Source organism: Antedon mediterranea, chromosome 4 (genome assembly GCF_964355755.1).
Source record: "Antedon mediterranea chromosome 4, ecAntMedi1.1, whole genome shotgun sequence".
Taxonomy (NCBI): Eukaryota; Metazoa; Echinodermata; class Crinoidea; order Comatulida; family Antedonidae; genus Antedon; species Antedon mediterranea.
In genome coordinates, this window is record NC_092673.1 from 26868766 (window position 1) to 26889738 (window position 20973).

The 20973-nt window shown below is 34.2% G+C and overlaps 1 protein-coding gene across 1 annotated transcript; it reads left to right on the top strand.

The window, feature by feature from the left end:
- Nucleotides 1-1816: 1816 nt before the first annotated feature.
- LOC140047085 (sodium- and chloride-dependent neutral and basic amino acid transporter B(0+)-like) lies at nucleotides 1817-20524 on the top strand. Its single transcript, XM_072091896.1, has 13 exons — nucleotides 1817-1994; nucleotides 5086-5230; nucleotides 5839-5970; nucleotides 6279-6621; nucleotides 7377-7509; nucleotides 8309-8443; nucleotides 8713-8816; nucleotides 9118-9242; nucleotides 9635-9747; nucleotides 10386-10514; nucleotides 17129-17344; nucleotides 17738-17902; nucleotides 18283-20524. Exons 1-13 carry the CDS (start codon nucleotides 1983-1985, stop codon nucleotides 19549-19551), a joined length of 3021 nt encoding a protein of 1006 aa, XP_071947997.1. The 5' UTR covers nucleotides 1817-1982; the 3' UTR covers nucleotides 19552-20524.
- Nucleotides 20525-20973: the final 449 nt, after the last annotated feature.

Below are 20973 nucleotides of genomic sequence, written 5' to 3' on the forward strand. Positions count from 1 at the left end.
GTCTGAAGAAGCTCAATATGTGCCAAAATATTTATCTTTTCACTAATAATATCAAAACTCCGTCTGGAACCCAGACTAATTAACATGGTGAATATTACTTTGTGCATTTAAAAAAAATTAACTTGGCTGGTATTCAGAAAAATAACCCTCAATAGCTATAATTAATAATAATCTAATACTAATATATTTAATATTATTAAGTCTATCTGAGAAGAATCCCAAGCACAGTGGCGAATGGCTATGAGTGCTCACTGGCTAAACCCAGGGGCCCCAAGGCAGGGCTTGGAGAGGAATAAAAAAGCATTAAAACAAGTCAAAAAAGGACTAAAAATGCACAAGGACTCCCCAGCGCAGCGTTTGAGGTCCACTTAGCATCATCCCTACACCAGGGGCCTCTGCATTACGCCACAAAGCAAAAATCAGCAGCATGTTCAGAGGCAACCATGCATGTTTGGGAACTTGACACTTTAAATTTCTTATGAAATATTTTCGTTAGTTTATATTTATTTATAATTTATTAATATAGACATTTTTATCAATAGTTTAATTATACGTTACATTCCAAGCAAATTCAATTTTATAGAATGAAATTTGATAACGTTGTACCCTTAGAAACGATCGAATGACCTGATTGGACGGAAGTCTGAGTAGCTTCTGGAATTACGCGGCTCGTTACGTGTCGGATTGAACTTCTGGACGTTGGTGGCGCGCTAAAAATACCACACACAGTTTGTTCGTTATTATGTATAGTAAGTTTATATTACGTTGAGAAGTAGTCTAATGTCTAAAGTTACAAACAGATATTTACTACATCGTTTTTTAAATTATACATGATTCATTTATCATTAATATAAACCAACATCTGATCATCGTGAACTTTTCACGATGATCAGATGTTGTGACAGTCAGTCCCAAACCTGTTCCCAGATGAAATGATTTGATCCTCTGATGAAACTGAACAGACACATTATATTAAATTATGTTGACGGGCTCTTAAGTGTGTAAGAACGATAACCAATCATGTGTTTGTTTTGATGATTTTTAGTGTAATTGGATGAAATACGATATTGACAAAGTTTCACTTTTATCATAATAAAGGAACAATTTATGATAATAAATATCAAATATAATAAAGATATTAATTTGCAGGGGAAAAAGATTTCCCAGTAGACAGAGTCAGAAATAATCTATTGCCAAGTGTAATTAACATTAAATAATGTAGAACTTTAATTCGGGATCTACATAATAACATACTGTTTTACATTACACGCGTAAGGAAACTTTAGTAAGCCATACGATTGGGAGGACCTGATTGGCCGAAAGTTATTAATATAGTACGCGCCGGTCCGGTCCTCGTGGAGCTGAACGTCCTTCATCATGCCTTTCGTTTTAAATTATCTACACTTAATTGTTATATTAATATTGTATGTTAATAGAGTGATATAAGAAATACCGTAATTAGCCATGATAAGCTAATTTACTTCGTCAACCATTCGTCTAAACAAATACTAGTACAGTACATCAACAATTATTTATCCCCAAAACACGATACGAAAACGATTGCTCCATTTTAATAGGGTAGGCTATAGTATATGCCTCTACATTAAAAATATATATCTATCGATGGCAATGAATGTTATCTAAATTTACGAAGGAATTATTTTCAAACTAATTTCTGCATGCTCAACTAATATATTATACCATACATAAATATAGAAAAGTGAGTCAGCTTTTATCCAACAATACAAAATTATACAATCGAACGAGCTCATCTGCATAACAACAGACGATTGTGCATTTCAAACGGTAGCGTCTCTTTTCATTGCTCTTCCGTCAAACGCGTGCCACAGGCTAAAATTAATTTATTTAACTGGGTTTCTTGTCTAATAAAAGCCAGCAAATGCTAGAATTATAGTTTATTAATGACTGTGTAATTTTCATTTTGCGATAGTTAGGAAAAATAGAGGAGAAACGGTTAGAGAATGTCGTCTGCGGTAAGTAGTGTTTTCATGTTTAGTGAATAAGTGCACTGCTACCTACCACCAGTCACTTACTCCCCCGAGAGCCGCACTGCAAGATGGTGCTTGCATATATTATTGCTCATTCCTTAGGCCTAAGATTGATAGATTGATGTATCATTGACACCTTGCATAATAATTATTTGACGTAAAATAATGTAAATTTTAATTATTGTGATCTTTGATAATCCATGTCATTCTCGGATTTATTCTTTTGTTATATTTTATTTATGAATAATTGTGAATAATTTCAAAATTGATTAAAAGTGTGAAATACCCGACTGATCAGTCATGGGGGTATAATCGTATACGTCAATGGATCAATCGAGTTTAATGATATATGTGTCAACCAGTCTGTAACCAGGTTTTTTATACTGTAAATGAAAGATATTTTGTATTTATGAATTTTATTATACTAAGAGTAGTTATTATAGATTTTATCCATTTCTGAGTATGCCTTCCCTTCATTTATTATTTATTTATTTCCTTTATTGCATCAAGTAAGCAGTGATGAAGTTGACATAAATATAATAGTAAATATGTAAACACATAGTATAACACAGTCCAAACAAGTAATACTAAAATATATCATAGTCCACAAATCAGTCTTTCAATGGCCATCATAGTACATCCAGTAACACAAACCAATAGAGGTTCACAATTTGCTTATCATAACTCAGTTACTGATCATTCACCAATCATTGAAAACTCCGTGGAAAGTAATGAAGTTTTTTGTACGTTGTGTCCGGACTTTGGGGAGGGTGAACGATCTAACGCGTCGGAGCTAATGGTTGTGTGTGGGAGGTTTAGGTAAGAGAGAGTGTAATATATGATCTTCTTTTTTCATTTTATCAAAGAATTTTCTTGACAACTTCTCGCGGCGTTCAGATAGAGTGATGATGTTAAGGTATCTGCGGGTATCAGCATACGAGGTACCATCGGGGCATATTATGTTACACGCTCTTCTTTGGACATGTTCGATTTGGTCAGATTGTGCTTTGGATAAACTCGGGGACCAAACAGCACAGGCATATTCGAGAACTGGTCGTATCACTGCTTGATAGTATCGGAGCAGTTCCAGTCTATCTAGGCCAGACCTCTTGAGTTGCTTAAGAAAAAACAACCTTGGTACAACACGCTTGGTTAAACAGTCAACATGCGTCTGCCACGACAATTTACGGTCAAGATTGACACCTAGTAACTTTGCATGCTCAACACACTTGACTTCAGATCCATTCACAGTGATTGGGTCAAACTCAGTTGGTGTTCTCTTACATGTAATGCGCAGTTCAACCGATTTTTTTCTCATTCAGTTTCATATCATTTTCTTCGCACCATTTAAATATACTGATCATACTATCTTGAATTTTGCACTCGGAGTTCTTATTATATCTTTGGTAAAAGGTGGTATCGTCCATATATTTCATAAGCGGCAGATCGACCTGGAGGTCATCAATGAAGGCAACAAACAGGATTGGACCAAGCCATGATCCTTCATAGGCTCATCATTCATTTCACCACATCTTTTATGCATCCATCTATCCGTGAATCTATTTTTTTTATAAATAAAACCTCTTCCTTCCCATAGAAACCCCCCACCCCCACAGAGGTTGAGAATGTTTTAGTATAGAGGTTGCATATTCATTTTGTAGATTTTATTGGGATCTGGTTTATCAAAAATAATTAGGAGAGTAGAAAGCAGAGATTACCTTGGCGTTCATTACAAAAAATAAATATTTTAAGACCACAATCACGTCAACACAGAGTGATATTTTTATTGATAAAATGCATTAATTTTTCTGTTGCCATGGTAATTCAAAACACCATTAATAAGCTTAAATATGATGAGAAATTAATATTAAAAGAAGTCATGCTACAGTATGGTTGGTTTTAACAGCCATTATTGATTTTCAATCGGGCAAAAGCAAACACGTAAAATACGGCTTCTATTACTACATACTATCAAATCAAAGTAGAAGAATAATTACTGAATAATAAAATTATAAAGTAAATCATAATATTTACTAATAATAGTAAACATGAGGAAATCTGTGAGAGTGTATTTGTACAAGATAGTAATTTATATGTTATATAATCTTTAGTAGACTACTGATGTATTGCTTTAAAAACATATGCAATTTTATATTAATTTGCTGTATCCCGCATTGACAACAAAAAAAGAGTGATTTAATATCCATGTATCCTTTTAGTATTATTAGTGTTGTTTCCTTATGATGTTAATGTTGGCAATGATTGATTGTATACATTAATGTGATTGCACATAATTTAATGAGTTTTTAATAGATGATATGATCTCACGTCACAGACAAAAAATATTATTATAGAATTCTATATGTATCTCCCCCAACGCTACGAACCTAACAAAAAATTAACCTAATTTTTGTAAGGTACTATGTGGATATAGTCTATGATAATGAATAAAATGATATATAGCCCACAATGTCACATAAAGATCTTAGTAACTGTATACCTCACATTATTAGACTAACTGTACCATACTGTAGAATTCAATTCTTAGGTTTTCTTTCTTTTCCTATTCTTAATCACTGATGCATTGATTATTAAATCTAGACCTGTATTCTTTCATTGTATTCCATAACAATAAGCAGAAAAGGTCAAAGATACACTTTTACTGAGCATTGACTCTGGTGGTTATTTTTTAACCTTTATTTGCCAGGTAATGGTACCCTCAATCACAACCCAACCCCCCCCCCCCCCTCACACACACACAAACACCCCTTTTCTCCATGCCAAACTAGTATAAAGTCAATGACTACTTAATTGAAGCCTAGATTGATGGTTTTGTTATTAACATTAAATTCATTTACCTCAAATTAGACTGTTAATTATAAAAAGAATATGGTAGTGCAACTCTGCATATGTCCTTTACAGTACCCAAAGAAGCTCTATCAAAACAAGGCAAACTTGTTAGATTGGAAGAAGTTTAAAATTTGACCAAATTCAGAATGGATCTGTAAATACTTTAGGACAAAGATAGATACAGTGACTGAAAAATTATAATTGGTTTTATATTGTCTTTATTTAGAAAGCAGAACTCGTGTCCGGGGATGAAAACCTCCAACGTGGGAACTGGTCCAACAAGATGGACTTTCTTCTGTCTTGTCTAGGATATGCAGTTGGCTTGGGAAATGTATGGAGGTTTCCTTATCTATGTTATAGAAATGGTGGGGGTAAGTATACATACTGAAGCGCAGGGGAGTTACTGAGGAAATGACAGTCACTGGGAGACGATTTATCTCCACTAAATGAGCGAGTGAATGTCAGAGCTGTTAAGACAGTAGAACCGTAATTACGTAGCCAACATCGGCAAGAGTTCAATGTTCACTTGCTTTATGGTTCTGGTGGTCACGAACGAGTCTTCTCAGATAAGGACTATAAACCATAGGTCCAGTGTAACCCATGTGCACTTTAAAGAACCTAGTACATGTTTTGAGACGAGTACAGTAGGTGGTTACTCACAGCCACTGATTATAACACTGGGCCCTCTAGGAGACCAGTCTTTGACTGAAGAGGCTACCCATTATAATTAATAATAAAATAAATAAATACCTATAAATGACACTATATTTTACTCTTGCTCATCTATCCCCTGAAGTATTAGTGTAGATGCATCCATATATTTATATCATCAAATTCCAACCCAATCAACAGCATTGTCATCTGATAATCATTTAGGTACTCTTTCTGTTTTATAGTACATTAGTTTATTGAGGTATTAAAAAAAAGTTATGTATTGTTGACACTTCATTAAATCTGTATCTTCCTTCTTATTTCACAGGAGCGTTTCTTATACCTTACATAATCATGTTAGCGTTTGCTGGGCTTCCATTGTTCTTCTTGGAGGTCAGTTTTGGTCAGTACTGCAGCCAAGGGCCAATCACAGCTTGGAGGGCGTGTCCTGCATTTAGGGGTACGTAACAGTATACTGAGATAGCTGTGGCTAGATAGAAATGCAAAGCAAAACAATGGAAAATGCATGCATGTGAAAAAGTTTTAAATAAAATATATATATTTTATCCTTTTTTTTTATTTTCAAAAATGATTTCCAAAAACAACTGCAAAAAACCATCACAAAACACATTTTATTATATATATTAATTTGTTAAAAAAAAAGACTATAAAATTGTCCAGATTAATACTTGCACACAGTACTGTACATCACCTTTTTCCATTTTTTTTGTGAAGTTGCCAAATTAACTTTATATTTAATTTATGTAGGTATTGGTTATGGAATGATGGTTGTGTCCGCATATGTGGCAATATACTACAATGTCATCATAATGTACGCCATCTTCTTTATGTTCTCGTCATTCCGCAAAACCCTTCCGTGGATTGGTTGTGATCATTCATGGAACACAGACTATTGTAGCGAGAAATACACGGATTGTATAAACGAGAAAGGTATAATTCTTGTAAATGCAAGCTGCGGTCTGCTTGATAGTATGACCGATTCAGAATTAGCGTTCTATAACGTTACGCCGACGTTTGAAACGTATGATCTAAGTCGTTACACTGATCCATTTGCGGGAATGAGGAAACGCCCGACTGAGGAATTTTGGAAGTAAGTCTTTGATTGCGAAAATTATTTTCTAAAAGCGCTGTCTACACTATCAAACTTTATGACAAAAAATGTGATGTGTATATATTTGGACATGATGATGTCATATCAATACCATATTTGTGCATATGACGACTATATTTGGGCACATCATACTTTTTTTTTCAAACGAGTTTGATAGTGTAGACAGAGCTTAATACTTAACTTTACTAATTCTGAACACCAAATTGGTTGGTATACAGAATGCATTTGCAATGTCAATGAGTTGTGGACAAATAGCTTTATCAAATTGATTTACACATACAGCACATTGTATGGATCTCTCAGTAAGTTTCCTTCACGATTTACATTGACACTTGGATACATTCGTACCAAGGTAATCCTTTATGTGTCACTGTGAATAGGACATTGGAGTACAAGTTGTTCAGTCCAGTTCTTGAAGTTGACTGTGAGTCATATTATGTATTTAACAAATCCCTTCTGTTATCACAAAATATATGGTTTAATAAGTGCAGAATTACATTTGTGTGGAATTGATTATCACAGATTGATCATTTAGCCAATCATACCTTTTATTTACCCTTAGATTCTAATCAGTGTGAAATTATGATAGAGTGCATGCAGTAGATCACATATTTTTTTACAGTTTTTTTTTTTTTATCGGAAATGATTAATGTAATATTATATTGATTATAAAAATGAAAAGAGCTATATGATTAACATATTGAATTAAAAACACATTGTATTTTGTTCCATAGGGAAAGAGTGTTGAGTGAGGCGGACAGCATGAACGAACCAGGCCGTGTCGTATGGGAACTCGCTCTTTGTTTACTCCTAGCGTGGCTTATTGTTTTCTTCTGCCTTGTCCGCGGTATCAAATCATCTGGGAAGGTAATTGTAATTCTTATAATTTCCTAAATAAACGTTTCCCTTTTGGGAATGATTGCTTGAAACTTTCAGATAAAATCAATTTCTCTCAAGTTCTCAACTTTCATTTGTGTACTGATAAAATTAAATTTGATAATCAATTTATTAAAACAATATTGGAAACCTTAATGTTAACATTATTTATTTATCATTACTATATGCTAAACAAAATTTGGGCTTATCATATTCCGACGAAATTGCTAAAAAGTTATGTTTGCCAACACAACCAATTAAATCATACATCATCTTGGCTTGACTTCAATTCCTTTTTTTTTTTTTATTTCAAACTTTTCATCTAACAGTTGTAAAAGTACAGAATGAAATATAGTAATGATACAATATAAATAGCGTAAAAATGTTTTTAACATTAGTATTCAAATTTTAATGTTTTTGTAACTTTCCAAAAACACTAAGACACAGAAACAGCCCAACATTTACTATTTAAAAACAAACTGGATGGTTCCAGTCAAATTAGTTTGAATGAACCAATCATGTACAGTTGCTGGTTTGAATGAACCAATCATAATCATGTGGTTGTTTGAATGAACCAATCATGTACAGTTGTTGGTTTGAATGAACCAATCATAATCATGTAGTTGTTTGAATAAACTAATCATGTACAGTTGTTGATTTGAATGAACCAATCATAATCATGTAGTTGTTTGAATGAACCAATCATGTACAGTTGTTGATTTGAATGAACCAATCATAATCATGTAGTTGTTTGAATGAACCAATCATGTAGTTTTAATTTGTTTTTCAGGTTGTGTACTTCACTGCCACGTTCCCATATGTGGTGTTGTTTATCCTACTCATCAGAGGAGTAACTCTACCTGGCCATCAAGAGGGCATCAAGTTTTTTATAGTTCCTAAATTTGACCGTCTGAGTGACCCACAGGTAAAACAATGGCAAAAATTGACAAATCTAAAGCTCTGTCTACACTGTCAAACTTTATGTGACAAAAAAAATGTGCCCATATACAGACATGATGATGTCATATCACTACCATATTTGGTCACATCACAGTTTTTTTGTCAAACTAGTTTGATAGTGTAGAGATTTATGAAAACACATGTGCACAATAAATTAATATAAGTCAAATCAAAAGGCCCGTGCTACTGTAACTTAAACTTTGAACTCTTATTAAGTTATGTTTTTTTAAATAGGTGTGGTTAGATGCTGCTGTCCAGATATTCTACTCATTGAGTGCTGCTTGGGGAGGTCTACTTACGTTAGCCTCCTACAATAAGTTCCATAATAATTGTTTTTTGTAAGTTATAACACTTTTTTATTTATACTGGATCAGATTTATGGTTCTCAAATCTTGAAAAAGTCCATTACATGAGATAAAAAGATTTGGTTTGATAAAAAAATACTTTTTCACTTTAGCACTTCAAGTTCTAAACAATCTTTACTTAAGAAAAAATATTAGTAAATGCCAGCCCTAAAAATGAACAAATGTTCAGCTTGGAAGCTTGTTTCAGAAGGGAAAATGGAGAAATTTTATTTTATTTAGATACTCTTCAAAAACTATTTTTAACAACCCTGTGTTTTTTTTTCCAAATTAACAGTGATTCTATGTTTGTGGCAATAGCCAATTGTTGTACAAGTATATTTGCTGGTTTTGTCATCTTCTCTATCATTGGTTACATGGCCCACCAACTAGGAAAGCCTGTCGAAGAGGTCATTGATCAAGGTTGGGAATCTTATGTACCAGTATTAAAAATTATCTATTCTATTATTATCTAAGATCTTATTTCTCCTGTGAAATGAACTGTTTAATATGTGTATCCATCATGTAATTGGCGATATGCATGTTGTTCAGGAAATTTGGAAAATTACAGATTACAACAAGGCCCAACTAAATATTTTTTTCTTAAGCTCTGTCTACATTATCAAACTAGTTTGACAAAAAAAGTGTGATGTGCCCAAATATGGTAGTGATATTCCTAAATAGTGCTATGACATTATCATGTCCATATATGGGCAGATCACATTTTAGTGTCACATATAGTTTTATAGTTAAGGGAGCTTTAATTGCCATCCATTATTCATGTTAGGTAATCTTGTTACAAACATGTTTTGTAGGATTTGGTCTAGCGTTCATAGCTTACCCAGAAGCCGTGGCAAGTCTTCCAGGCGCCCCTTTTTGGGCAATCCTTTTCTTTTTTATGTTGTTGACACTTGGACTTGATAGTCAGGTAAGAATGTACATTAAGTTTATGTTCAGACTTACGAAAAAATAAACAGGGCGTTTAAGTTTATGCCTTAGAAAAAGGGTATTCTAATTGTTGTATTTCAATGAAACTGTGTACCTTCGTTCATTAACTATTGTTCTATTATTATGCAAAATTTGTATTAAAAACCACTGTTTCAACTGTCATTATAAAAAAATGTATAACTTATGTCTGATTTTGCTTGCATGTGCCACATATTATAATTAAATAATAATAATAAGTATCCATTAACTAATGCTTTAACATTTATCTTATGTTAGATCACCTAACTCATATTGGTAGAAAGTTTTTGATAGGCGTATTTGACAGGTCACTCTCGCAGTGATCCACTCCTCGCATAAACAGAGTTTGAAGAGCTATACCTGATAATTATTTGCTCAAAATAGTCCAGTCGAATTTGGCGGCTGTTTATATAAATTGTAGAATCAACATTAGTCATATTTGAATTTCATATAATGTATATGTATATACAATTTAAACTTACTCAAACATATCAAAAAACCTCATAGCTGCTTCCATAGACTAAAATTAAAATTAGAATAAAACCAAATAATATTAAAATGTTTCAAATATATTCATTACGGTTCCTTCCATCTTACCAGTTTGCTATTATGGAAACCATAGTAACAGCTATCTGTGATGAGATACCACACCTCCATAAGAAGAAGACTTGGGTGTTGGGAACAGCTTGTATCGTGGGCTATATCCTTGGATTTTCGTGTATAACAGAGGTAAGTAAATTAGTCCTAGCACTTTAGAAAATTTATTTAATTTATAATTTTTATAATTTTGGGTATGTGTATCATTAGGATTGTTGTTTATCCAGTGTTTAGGCATGCATAGGGAATTAATGGAGTGGGGTGGTCCCACCAGGTGCATGGAAATCCTCATTCATATGTACTTATTTGAAACTATGACAATTATGATCACACCAGGTGAATACTTTTAAGCCATGGTTGGTATATTACTTGGAACAATTATACTTTTGCAACCAGTAACAACTTGTAATTCGGTTTTGCGTAGTGTGAAAGAAATGTGGAAAATCTGATCTGAGATTTCACAGGGGACCAGCGAGAGGCTTGTTTCTTCTTCAGAAATGTTCCAAGTAGTTTAGGACCAGCTGTGTATGGTATTACCTGACTGTTTAATCATGGTTCATTACACTAATAATCAAATAGCGCCCCCAACTTCACAACAACAATACTTTCTTTCACAATTTTGTACGGTTTTTATATTAAAGAAAACGTGTAATCAATTTTGAGAGCAAAACATGTTAACAATTTTTGCAGTGTGAAAGGGGTAGGCCTATTAGAGTAGGATGGTCACGCCTAGAGGAGGAGGTTGTCAGTCAGACAGAGATACAGATAACAAGAAATATTTCTTACAAAAAACGCCGCGTAACTTTTTGACTGGACAGTTGTAAGAACAGTCTTCATTAATCTAATATAATAGGTCGGCCAATCAAAACGCAAGTGAACAATTGGGACTTTACTTGTGATTTATGTCATTGGCCTGTCAGCACAGTCGTTTCTTTCTAGAATTAAACGCACAAATTTGTATTGGGAATAATGTATGTGGTTATTACTATCGCATTTAGGTATTGATAATAATAATAATATGGCTTTTGAATATATAATTACTGTCTGTAGAATAACATTTATACATTTTCGGTTCGCGATGAAAAGTTATATGAATGGATTTGTAATAGGTATTTATAATAATAGTATATGGGTTGTATTATTGCTAAGCTATCACCAAATCGCGTTATAACATTATTTCTCAGGGTTTTTTGCACCATTGATCAATACCAAACGCGTATCGGTATTATAGTTTTTAATGAATCATTACATTAATAAAAATACCCAATTAAATCAATCGCGTCAGTCCAATTCCGACTTATGTTTCGATCACATAGTTCTGTGTCTACACTGTCCCAACTAGTTTAACAAAAAAAGTGTGATGTGCCCAAATATGGTAGTGATATGCCCGATTATCGTAGTGATATGACATCGTCATGTCTATATAATATGGGCACATCATATTTTATTTAGTTTGATAGTATAGACAGAGCTTAAGGATTATATTAAAAAAATGTTTTCTTACATTTTGAACGGAAGTATTTATTTGTTTATAAGCCCAATTTTCCAGTCTTAATTTTACATTTTGAAAAAAAGTATTTATTTGTTTATAAGCCCAATTTTCCAGTCTTAATTTTACATTTTGAAAAAAAAGTATTTTATTTGTTGATAAGCCCAACTGTGCAGTCTTATTTTACATTTTGAACGAAAGTATTTATTTGTTGATAAGCCCAATTTTGAAGTCTTATTTTACATTTTAAACGAAAGTATTTATTTGTTGATAAGCCGAATTTTCCAGTTTAATAATAATGACCCCTTCCACAGTGCTTATACCATATACATTTTACATGATATTGACCGTGGGTTCTTTACGCCTCTGATGCATTTGTTTTTATTGTACCTTTTTAATAAATTATTATATGTTTAGGCCTAATCACACCCAATTTAATGAAACGGTCAGATTCCGATTTCAATTGAACGAAAGTAGTACTGTATTTATTATTCATTGATAAGCCAAGGGTCCCATGGCGTTAGCCGATATCTTGAGCATTTGACTCTTGTAACACAAATCATTCTTCAAAATCTAAAGAAAGAACCTCACACGTCTTTTTTGTGAGTGATACACTATGGATATGCCCACGGAAATAATATGTGGACATTGCAAACAATCATAGGCCTACAGTAACAAACATAACATGGCTAATAAGCATAACATTCAGACTTGCTTGTTTTCTAGTGGATTTTTATTTACTTTAGCATGTAGAATAAAACTAGTAACAGTGGCTATATTAATAATTATACTGATTATCCTTGATGTTATCGCGTCTAATAATAAAATATTTTGTTGTTGATAAGCCCAATTTTTCAGCCTTGATTTTACATTTTGAACGAAAGTATTTATTTGTTGATAAGCCCAATTTTGCAGTCTTAATAATGACCCTTCCACAGTGCATTTTACATGATATTGACCGAGGGTTTTTACGCCTCTATAGGCACTGATCAATACCATAATTAATGTACTTTTTTAAATGAATATTGAAATGTTTCAACACTCCCAGATTTCCTCATCTTTATCGTTTCAAAAATTAATTAAATAATTTTCAGTGTATCACCGGGCGGTTTGGAATTTATTTCTATGCCTGTTGTGTTTATATATATAATATTAAGTATAATTATGAATTCACCAACACTTTCAGGCCCGGGGCCGAGTTGTAGACCAGACTTCCATGCACAGCCACATGTTAAGGAATATGAATCTCTTTATGATTTTAATATGGTTCGAAATGATATTACACAACAACGATTAGACAGCAACTGTGCAAGAGTCAAACTAATAAAATCGGAATGATCAATTAATTGAACATTTACAGCATAAGGCCCATACACTAGGACGATAACTATCGACGATAAATAGACAAATGTGCATTTTTAATACATAAACCAAAAGAAATATAAACAATTCCTTTGATGAAAATTATATTTTCACACGTCCAATCAAATGACGTCATGATTAGTAAGACCAATAATATCGTGACAATACAGCGATTTTATTGTTTTTATTTATCATGACGTCATTTGATTGGAATTTGAAAAACATTATTTTTATCAAAGACAGCATAAATGATTATCCTATAGGTCTAGAACGAAAACCTTTCTAATTTCTGTTGGTTTATGTAAAAAAAATGCATGCTATATATTTATCGTCTGTCGTTATCGTCATAGTGTAATTGGGCCTTTATACAAAAAAAATAAATTGATTACGAAGTTACATGTCATTTTCACCTATCACCAAAAAACTAACCTTTTCAAAACTAATTAATTGTTACGAAGCCAATTTATATTATATATTTCATTAAAACTGAACTTTACGGTAAATGAAGAGTAAGTATCAGTTAATATGAATAATATAACTAGTAGGTCTATGAACTTGCGTCCAGACACAGAACTGTGACATTACTATCATAAATGTTGAAACCACTTATAAAACCTTTTTTTTAAAGAAAATATAATTGTGTTAGGAGAAGACTAATAAACAAATAGATAATAGATGACAAATTTCGTTTTTGTAAAAGCACAAGTTAACGGAGTACTTACTCGAACGTTTCGATCTCTATCAGAGATCCTTCTCAACTGACTGCGGAGTGTTAATGCAGCTTGGTCATTCTTGACGTCATCTGTTGATGACGTTGTACGCCTCCGGTTGTAGGTTGGAGGTTGTGCGGGGCTCGGCCAGGTGATGTGTCTATCAAATCATTGTACAAATGCGAGAGTTCGTGGGCTCCAGTGTCCAGTGTATCTAGAGTGGCTCGAACATCAAGCCATAAACACGGCACCCACTAACATCAAGCCTGTGTATTGGAAACGATACGTTGATGATGTATTAGCTATCATCCCCATAGGTACAGTACATACATTTAACACACATCTTAATAACATCGATATAACTGACAATATCAAGTTCACCACAGAATCGATGACAAACAACACAATACCTTTCCTGGACATGCTCATCACACTCAATGACAATGGAACAGTTACCACCTCAGTCTATCGGAAGCCCACTCACACAGACCAATATTTACATTTCAACTCACATCATCCACTCAAACACAAACTGGGGCTTATAAACACGCTTGTGGACAGAGCTGAGAAGGTAGTGGGAGATATGGATTTGAGGAAAGTTGAGATGGATAACATCAAGAAAGCGTTACACAACTGCCAGTATCCAGAGTGGTCCTTCCAGAGAGTTATGGAAAACCGAAAAAGGAAAAAGAACAAAGGACACGAACCACAGAAGGAAAAGATCAAGATGCGAGGTAGCATAGGAATCCCCTATGTAAAAGGAATGGCAGAAAGAATACGACGCACTCTCTCCTATCACAATGTCGGAACCTATTTCCTACCCCAAAATAAAATCAAGAATAGCCTCGTCCACCCAAAAGATAAAATCGAGAAGATGGATACATGTGGAGTAATCTACGAAGTCACCTGCCGCAACTGTCCACAAGTTTACATTGGGGAAACAGGGAGGGCATTACAAACACGAATTAATGATCACAAAAAAGATGTTACAACAAACACGGGGGGAGTAATGACTAGGGCCTCCAGAACATCCACATCTTCGATCATACACAAATCTGCCATTACAGAACATGTCATAAAACACAATCATGTACCGAACTGGGAGGCTACCATCTTAACCAAAGAGCCTAAACGCAAAGACAGACAGATTAGAGAATCATTACATATAAGGAGAAATAAAGAGAAGACCATGAACCGGGACACTGGAGCCCACGAACTCTCGCATTTGTACAATGATTTGATAGACACATCACCTGGCCGAGCCCCGCACAACCTCCAACCTACAACCGGAGGCGTACAACGTCATCAACAGATGACGTCAAGAATGACCAAGCTGCATTAACACTCCGCAGTCAGTTGAGAAGGATCTCTGATAGAGATCGAAACGTTCGAGTAAGTACTCCGTTAACTTGTGCTTTTACAAAAACGAAATTTGTCATCTATACAAAATCGAAGCTAAATGAAATTCTTTCAACAAATAGATAATGTTCAAACCTTTTTCTGGATTAATTAATGGAGCAGGCGTTCCTAATAATCTTCTGTAGACTGATTGTTCACCTTCTGACGATAATTGATTGGACCCCCCACGGCATCTGATAACCAACAAAAAATTTACGAGGACTGTTTCAATGATTTAATATCTGACGGCGTATTATTATAACATTGGCCTAGATTGAAAGTCAAAGAAAGTCATTGTAAATACCTCCCTTTATGTTGACAGAGCCAAAATAAAGTTTTGACCATTATCGAATAATTATTTGACAGTGACTTATTATAATACCGCCCTGGTTGACAGCAAAAACGAAGTTATTATTTATTGATCAAGATTTTACAGATTTCCGTCTACATCTCAATAATACTGTATTATCAGCAAAGGCTTTCATATAGACTCTCTTCTCCCAGACGTTTTTTGGGTCCAGCAGCTACCTATAAATTATAGTCGAGTTTCCAAATTCACAAAACTGTCAGCCTTAGATACTAAAGCTACCGCTATGAAACAGCTTATTAATGAATGTGTCCTCCTGGGACATAGCTGGCTAGAGCCGCGGCGCGAAAATATATATAATATACAGCGAGTGTATAGATTTTTTAGACAATACAAAACGTATTTCATATAATTGATTGGCTACTAGGCCTATATACTGTTACTATTACAAACCATTCATAATGTTATCTTAACAGTACAGTACAGTATATCAAACATCTAAAACCAAATCACGTATATGTTCTTTTTCTGGATCAAAAATGAGTCCCTTGCCATCAATATCAATTGACATCATAATCTTTAGAGTTATACTAATTTAAATATCAAAATACTTTCAGTAGTCCAATAAAAAATAAAATCCTTTTAGATTGACAAGGGAGTTTTGACACACTGACCTGTAAAATGTTGTTTCATTCACCGTTAAAATGTGCTAACATTGTTTATGTAACACATATATTGCCCGAATTCTCTAGTTCTTTTTATGGTGTTAGTATTCCTTTACGAGCACACCCAGTAGACGTTTTGATTTTTATTCAAGTATTATTTGTATGAAATATTTTTACCAATATTTCATTTTATTGTTCCACATAAAATAAATAAAATATCAAGACAAAAAAACCTGGTTAAATCTTTGTTTATGTGCGGAATCTCAAATAAGCCAAAAAAGGGCTTTAAGGCTGAGATTCCAAAAGACATTACAGTACATTGTGCATGGTAACGTATAATTGCTTTCTTAAAAAAAACAAAAGAATGCCAAACAGATTTTAGTTGAATATCAGTAGAAAGGAAAAGTAAGATATAAATTCCATAGGAGCAAACTTATTAACTATCTAAGTTTTTTATTTATTTTTTTTATTATGTTTAATCACCATCTAGAACCAAAACTAAATATTCATTGTGTTCTCCTTTTAAAATGTGTTCCATGAAATATGTGGACATATTTGTTTTGGAAGCTGATTTTTCTTTGATCTTTTCGTTTATAGAGTAACAGTTTTTTTCACTTTGTTATTTTTGGTGAAATACAGTATTTTCTGATTTAGATATACCTGTTGAGGCGATACCCTTGTGTAAAGCATATTACAAATGTTTTTGAATTACATTACATGGATTACATTGTCATAATTTGATTTGATCAACTTGATTTCAGAAATTAATTTTCATAATAATTAATTATAATAATATTGTTGTTATTTGTTTGTAGGCTGGACCCTACTGGGTGTCCATGATGGATTCGTATGGTGCTAGCTTTGCTCTTCTTTTATACGCTGTGTTCGAGACAATAGCCATCAGCTGGGTTTACGGTTTGAGACGGTTTATGAATGATATACGCACGATGGTTGGAGACAGGATAGTGGATCATCCCTTGTTTATTTGGTGGGGGATCAATTGGTGCACAATTACACCCGCTCTTTTAGTGGTAAGTGGAACTTTGTTGAGAAATTAGGTTTGTGGGTTTCATTTTCTATATTATAGCTAATGCAGCTATGGTTAGGCTTAAATTGAGAATTTAAAAAAAATTCACCAACTAGTATCTAAAGAGTTGCATGCGATTTAAAAAATTTAAATTACAATGAATCAATCAAGTCAATGGTTTTTGGTTGAATTTAACAGTTTATTTTGTCTTGTTATAATTAAAAACATTTTTTTTTCTATGATTAACTTGATTAAAACTGTGAAATGGTCTATTCAAAGTCTTTTTTATATTAATCTTAATTGTTCATGTTTGTGGGGAACAATACATCTTTAAGAAACATTCATAATTTATTGTCTAATAGTAGACATTCCTTTGAAATTGTATTTTGTATTATAGTTTATCATCTTTTTCAACTGGATGAGCTGGACAGAGCCCACATACAACGGTCCATACCCACGTTGGGCTAACGGTATTGGATGGTGCATGATCATCAGCTCCATCATGTGGATTCCTATCATCTGGGTGTATGAGTTCTTCCGTGGCAGTGGAAGCGCATTAGAGGTATGGTGCCACATTATCCCTGTTTCCACTAGGTGATTTTGTTCACGCAAATCAAATGTGACCGCTTATAGGAATATGTATTATACAAATATGTTTATTTTCATCTTCTAATTCTCTTTCTTTGACAAAGTCCAATTCATTGATTTTTTTTTACGTCAGTGAAAATAGTAGCTTGGACAGTTTCTACTTTTTGAGAAGCGAAACTTTTATCAATCAATCATTTTGGTTTTATTATTGCTTAATCAAACGTTTTATGTAATTGTGACTGCAAATAATAAATAACTTTGCAGTGTTACAACATCTAGCTGCTTTAGTCATTTATGATCTCCATGGAACCACACACAGATGTTAATTTCATGGCCATGTATTGTATCTTACAGCGACTACATCAAATGTCAACTCCAAGACCTAACTGGGGTCCTGCTCTACAAAAACACCGAGATGAGGCTTGGGAAGTCCACAAAAATCACCGCACAACAATGGGTGGAGTCCTTTCTGTTGAAGGCAGACCGATGTACGCCGATGCCTCTGGGTGGGTCGCAAGATTCACTACAGGAAAGAATACCCTTGCTGACAATCCAGCATTAAACGGAAGTCTCAACAACATCCAGTTCGACGATGACGATGATCACACATACTCAAATACCGATGGGGGCGGTAACACAGAAGGATCTGTTAACTTGGTGTACCAACCTCAACGTTTCAACGCATCTCAAGATGTGTTGGATGGCTCTAGGGAAGATCTTGATTTGCGTGTTGCTCAACCGGTAAGGTCAGAGGTCAGTGCGCCATCATTCGATGAGGAGAGGTCGTGGCAGAGTCCTAGGTCATCATCAGTTCATGGATCCAAAGAGGTATTAGATGACTCGTATTATCCATCAACCCATGGTGGATCTAGAACTCCCTCTATTCAAGGATCTTTAGACAATAATGCCATCTACTCTGTGCCGCACAGACGTCCTCTAAATTCCGCACCATTCCATGGATCTAGGGACTACATTCCAAAGGATCCACCTGCAGCGTATCCACCACCGCGTCGAACCAGCCCACCTTCTCGACACGGATCGAAAGATGTTTTAAATGAGGAACCACAATCGTCCTACCCGCCACCTCCTGTTTCGTACCATGGGTCACGTGATATGTTAAATGATGATGACGAAATACCTGTCTATCCGCGTAGTTCCAATGTTCCATCTTTACGTGGCTCCCGTGATGTACTCAATGAGGGGTACGCTGGATCTCGTAACGGCTCTAACAATCCATCTCTCCGTGGCTCGCGTGATATTCTCAATCAGGACTACCCCTCACAGAGAGGATCAAAACCTCCGTCGCGCCATGGTTCTCGCGACATTCTAAACCAAAATTACCCGTCAGTACGCAGTTCAGCAAATCCTTCCCTCAACGGTTCTCGAGATCACGTAAACTTGGATTACATGCCACGTAACATTTCAGTCTCATCGCGACAAAGCTCAGTAGAACAAGTTAACATGGGTTACGATGCATCTCCCATGGTGCAAAGACCACCATCAAAACAACAGCCTCCTAAAAAAGAAAAGACAAGCAGATGGCCAGGAAAACGATCAAAAAGATCAGCTCGCACCCCTCAGTTTGATTCCCCTATGGAATTGGACTTTGAAAGTGAAGCTTGAGAATGTCAAATTTCTCCATAAATAATGATGCATCAAATTATTCTATTAAGTCTGTTCGATAAAATAATTAAACATGAAAAGATACATTCCAAAATATCGACCACCTTGCCAAAATATTTAACAATTTTTAGAAATAATATGTCAAATTTTATAAAAGGCCTTGACAAATTTAACCTCGAAAAAATGACTAGAGAAGAAGAAAAAAATACTATTTATAACATTGCTTGGTTTTGGTTATATAACAATAACCCGGTTTTTAGCACAAGTGTAAATCTCAGTTTACTATTATCATAGTTGCTATCCAATAGGATTAAAACGTACCAGTGATGGTACAATGGCAAGGCGTAAGCAGTAAGACTGGGTTCTAATCTTTATAGGATCGATTTTCTCATTCGAAAATTGTATTCACCTTGAACTTGTATTGTGTAATAGGAACGATATGATAATGTGGTACGTTGATGACGGTGTCAGTTTTCAAGATGACAAGTTGTTTGTTCAAGTATCTTTGAATTCTTAATTCAAACATAACATCGTCATAAAACCTATAAATTGAATTCGGCAAAAATCGATCTCAATCCAAAAGTCTATTGAAGGCGTTACGACGTGGATTTTAATACAGTACGGGATTTAATATTATAGATATATTTTTGACAAGTTCGCCTTGTAATTTTACTAAAATCTCGTGTACATATATTTTGAAAATTAATACATTTTGAATTGTATATAAATGGGTGACATATAGTATATAGTAATATGTGGTTTATTTTATAGAAATGTTTTTTTTTACATTTTCAGTATTAGTCATTAGCATATCCAGGGATTTTCCCACCCCTGGAACTTGAACAAAAGTGATCAGATATAATAGCCTACACTTCAACACATCGTTCTAGGTTATAATATTTGCAGCCGCTGAACAGTCATGTAACCGAAAATTGCTAGTTTTATAATAAAATATGTTGTTTAAACTTCAAAAGGATGGTTATATTTCATTATTATTTATGAATTGTAGTTGTGAAATTTGCGTGCCGTAAAGCCTTATCTACACTGTATGCTTGTGTGTTAAAACTGTTTAAATTCATTTGGAGAGTGGAAAATAGACGAAACGATACTATCAATCAAGTTTGACAAAAAAAGTGTGATGTGCCCAAATATGATGTTGATGTACCCAAATATGGTAGTGACATGACGCCATAATGTCCATATATGGGCACATTGGCGTTTTTTCACATAGTTTGATATAGTGTAGACAGTTTTAGTGTTAATATTTTAGATTCATAAAAACAGATTTTACAGCTTAAGACGGGGCTTAAGAGTATTTTTTATTTTATTTGTTTCGTCATACTGTTGAAACTGTTTTTCACAGTGAATTGTATCGTATGAATCGAAGATAATTGCGCTTTTGGCGTCACAAATATGACGCAT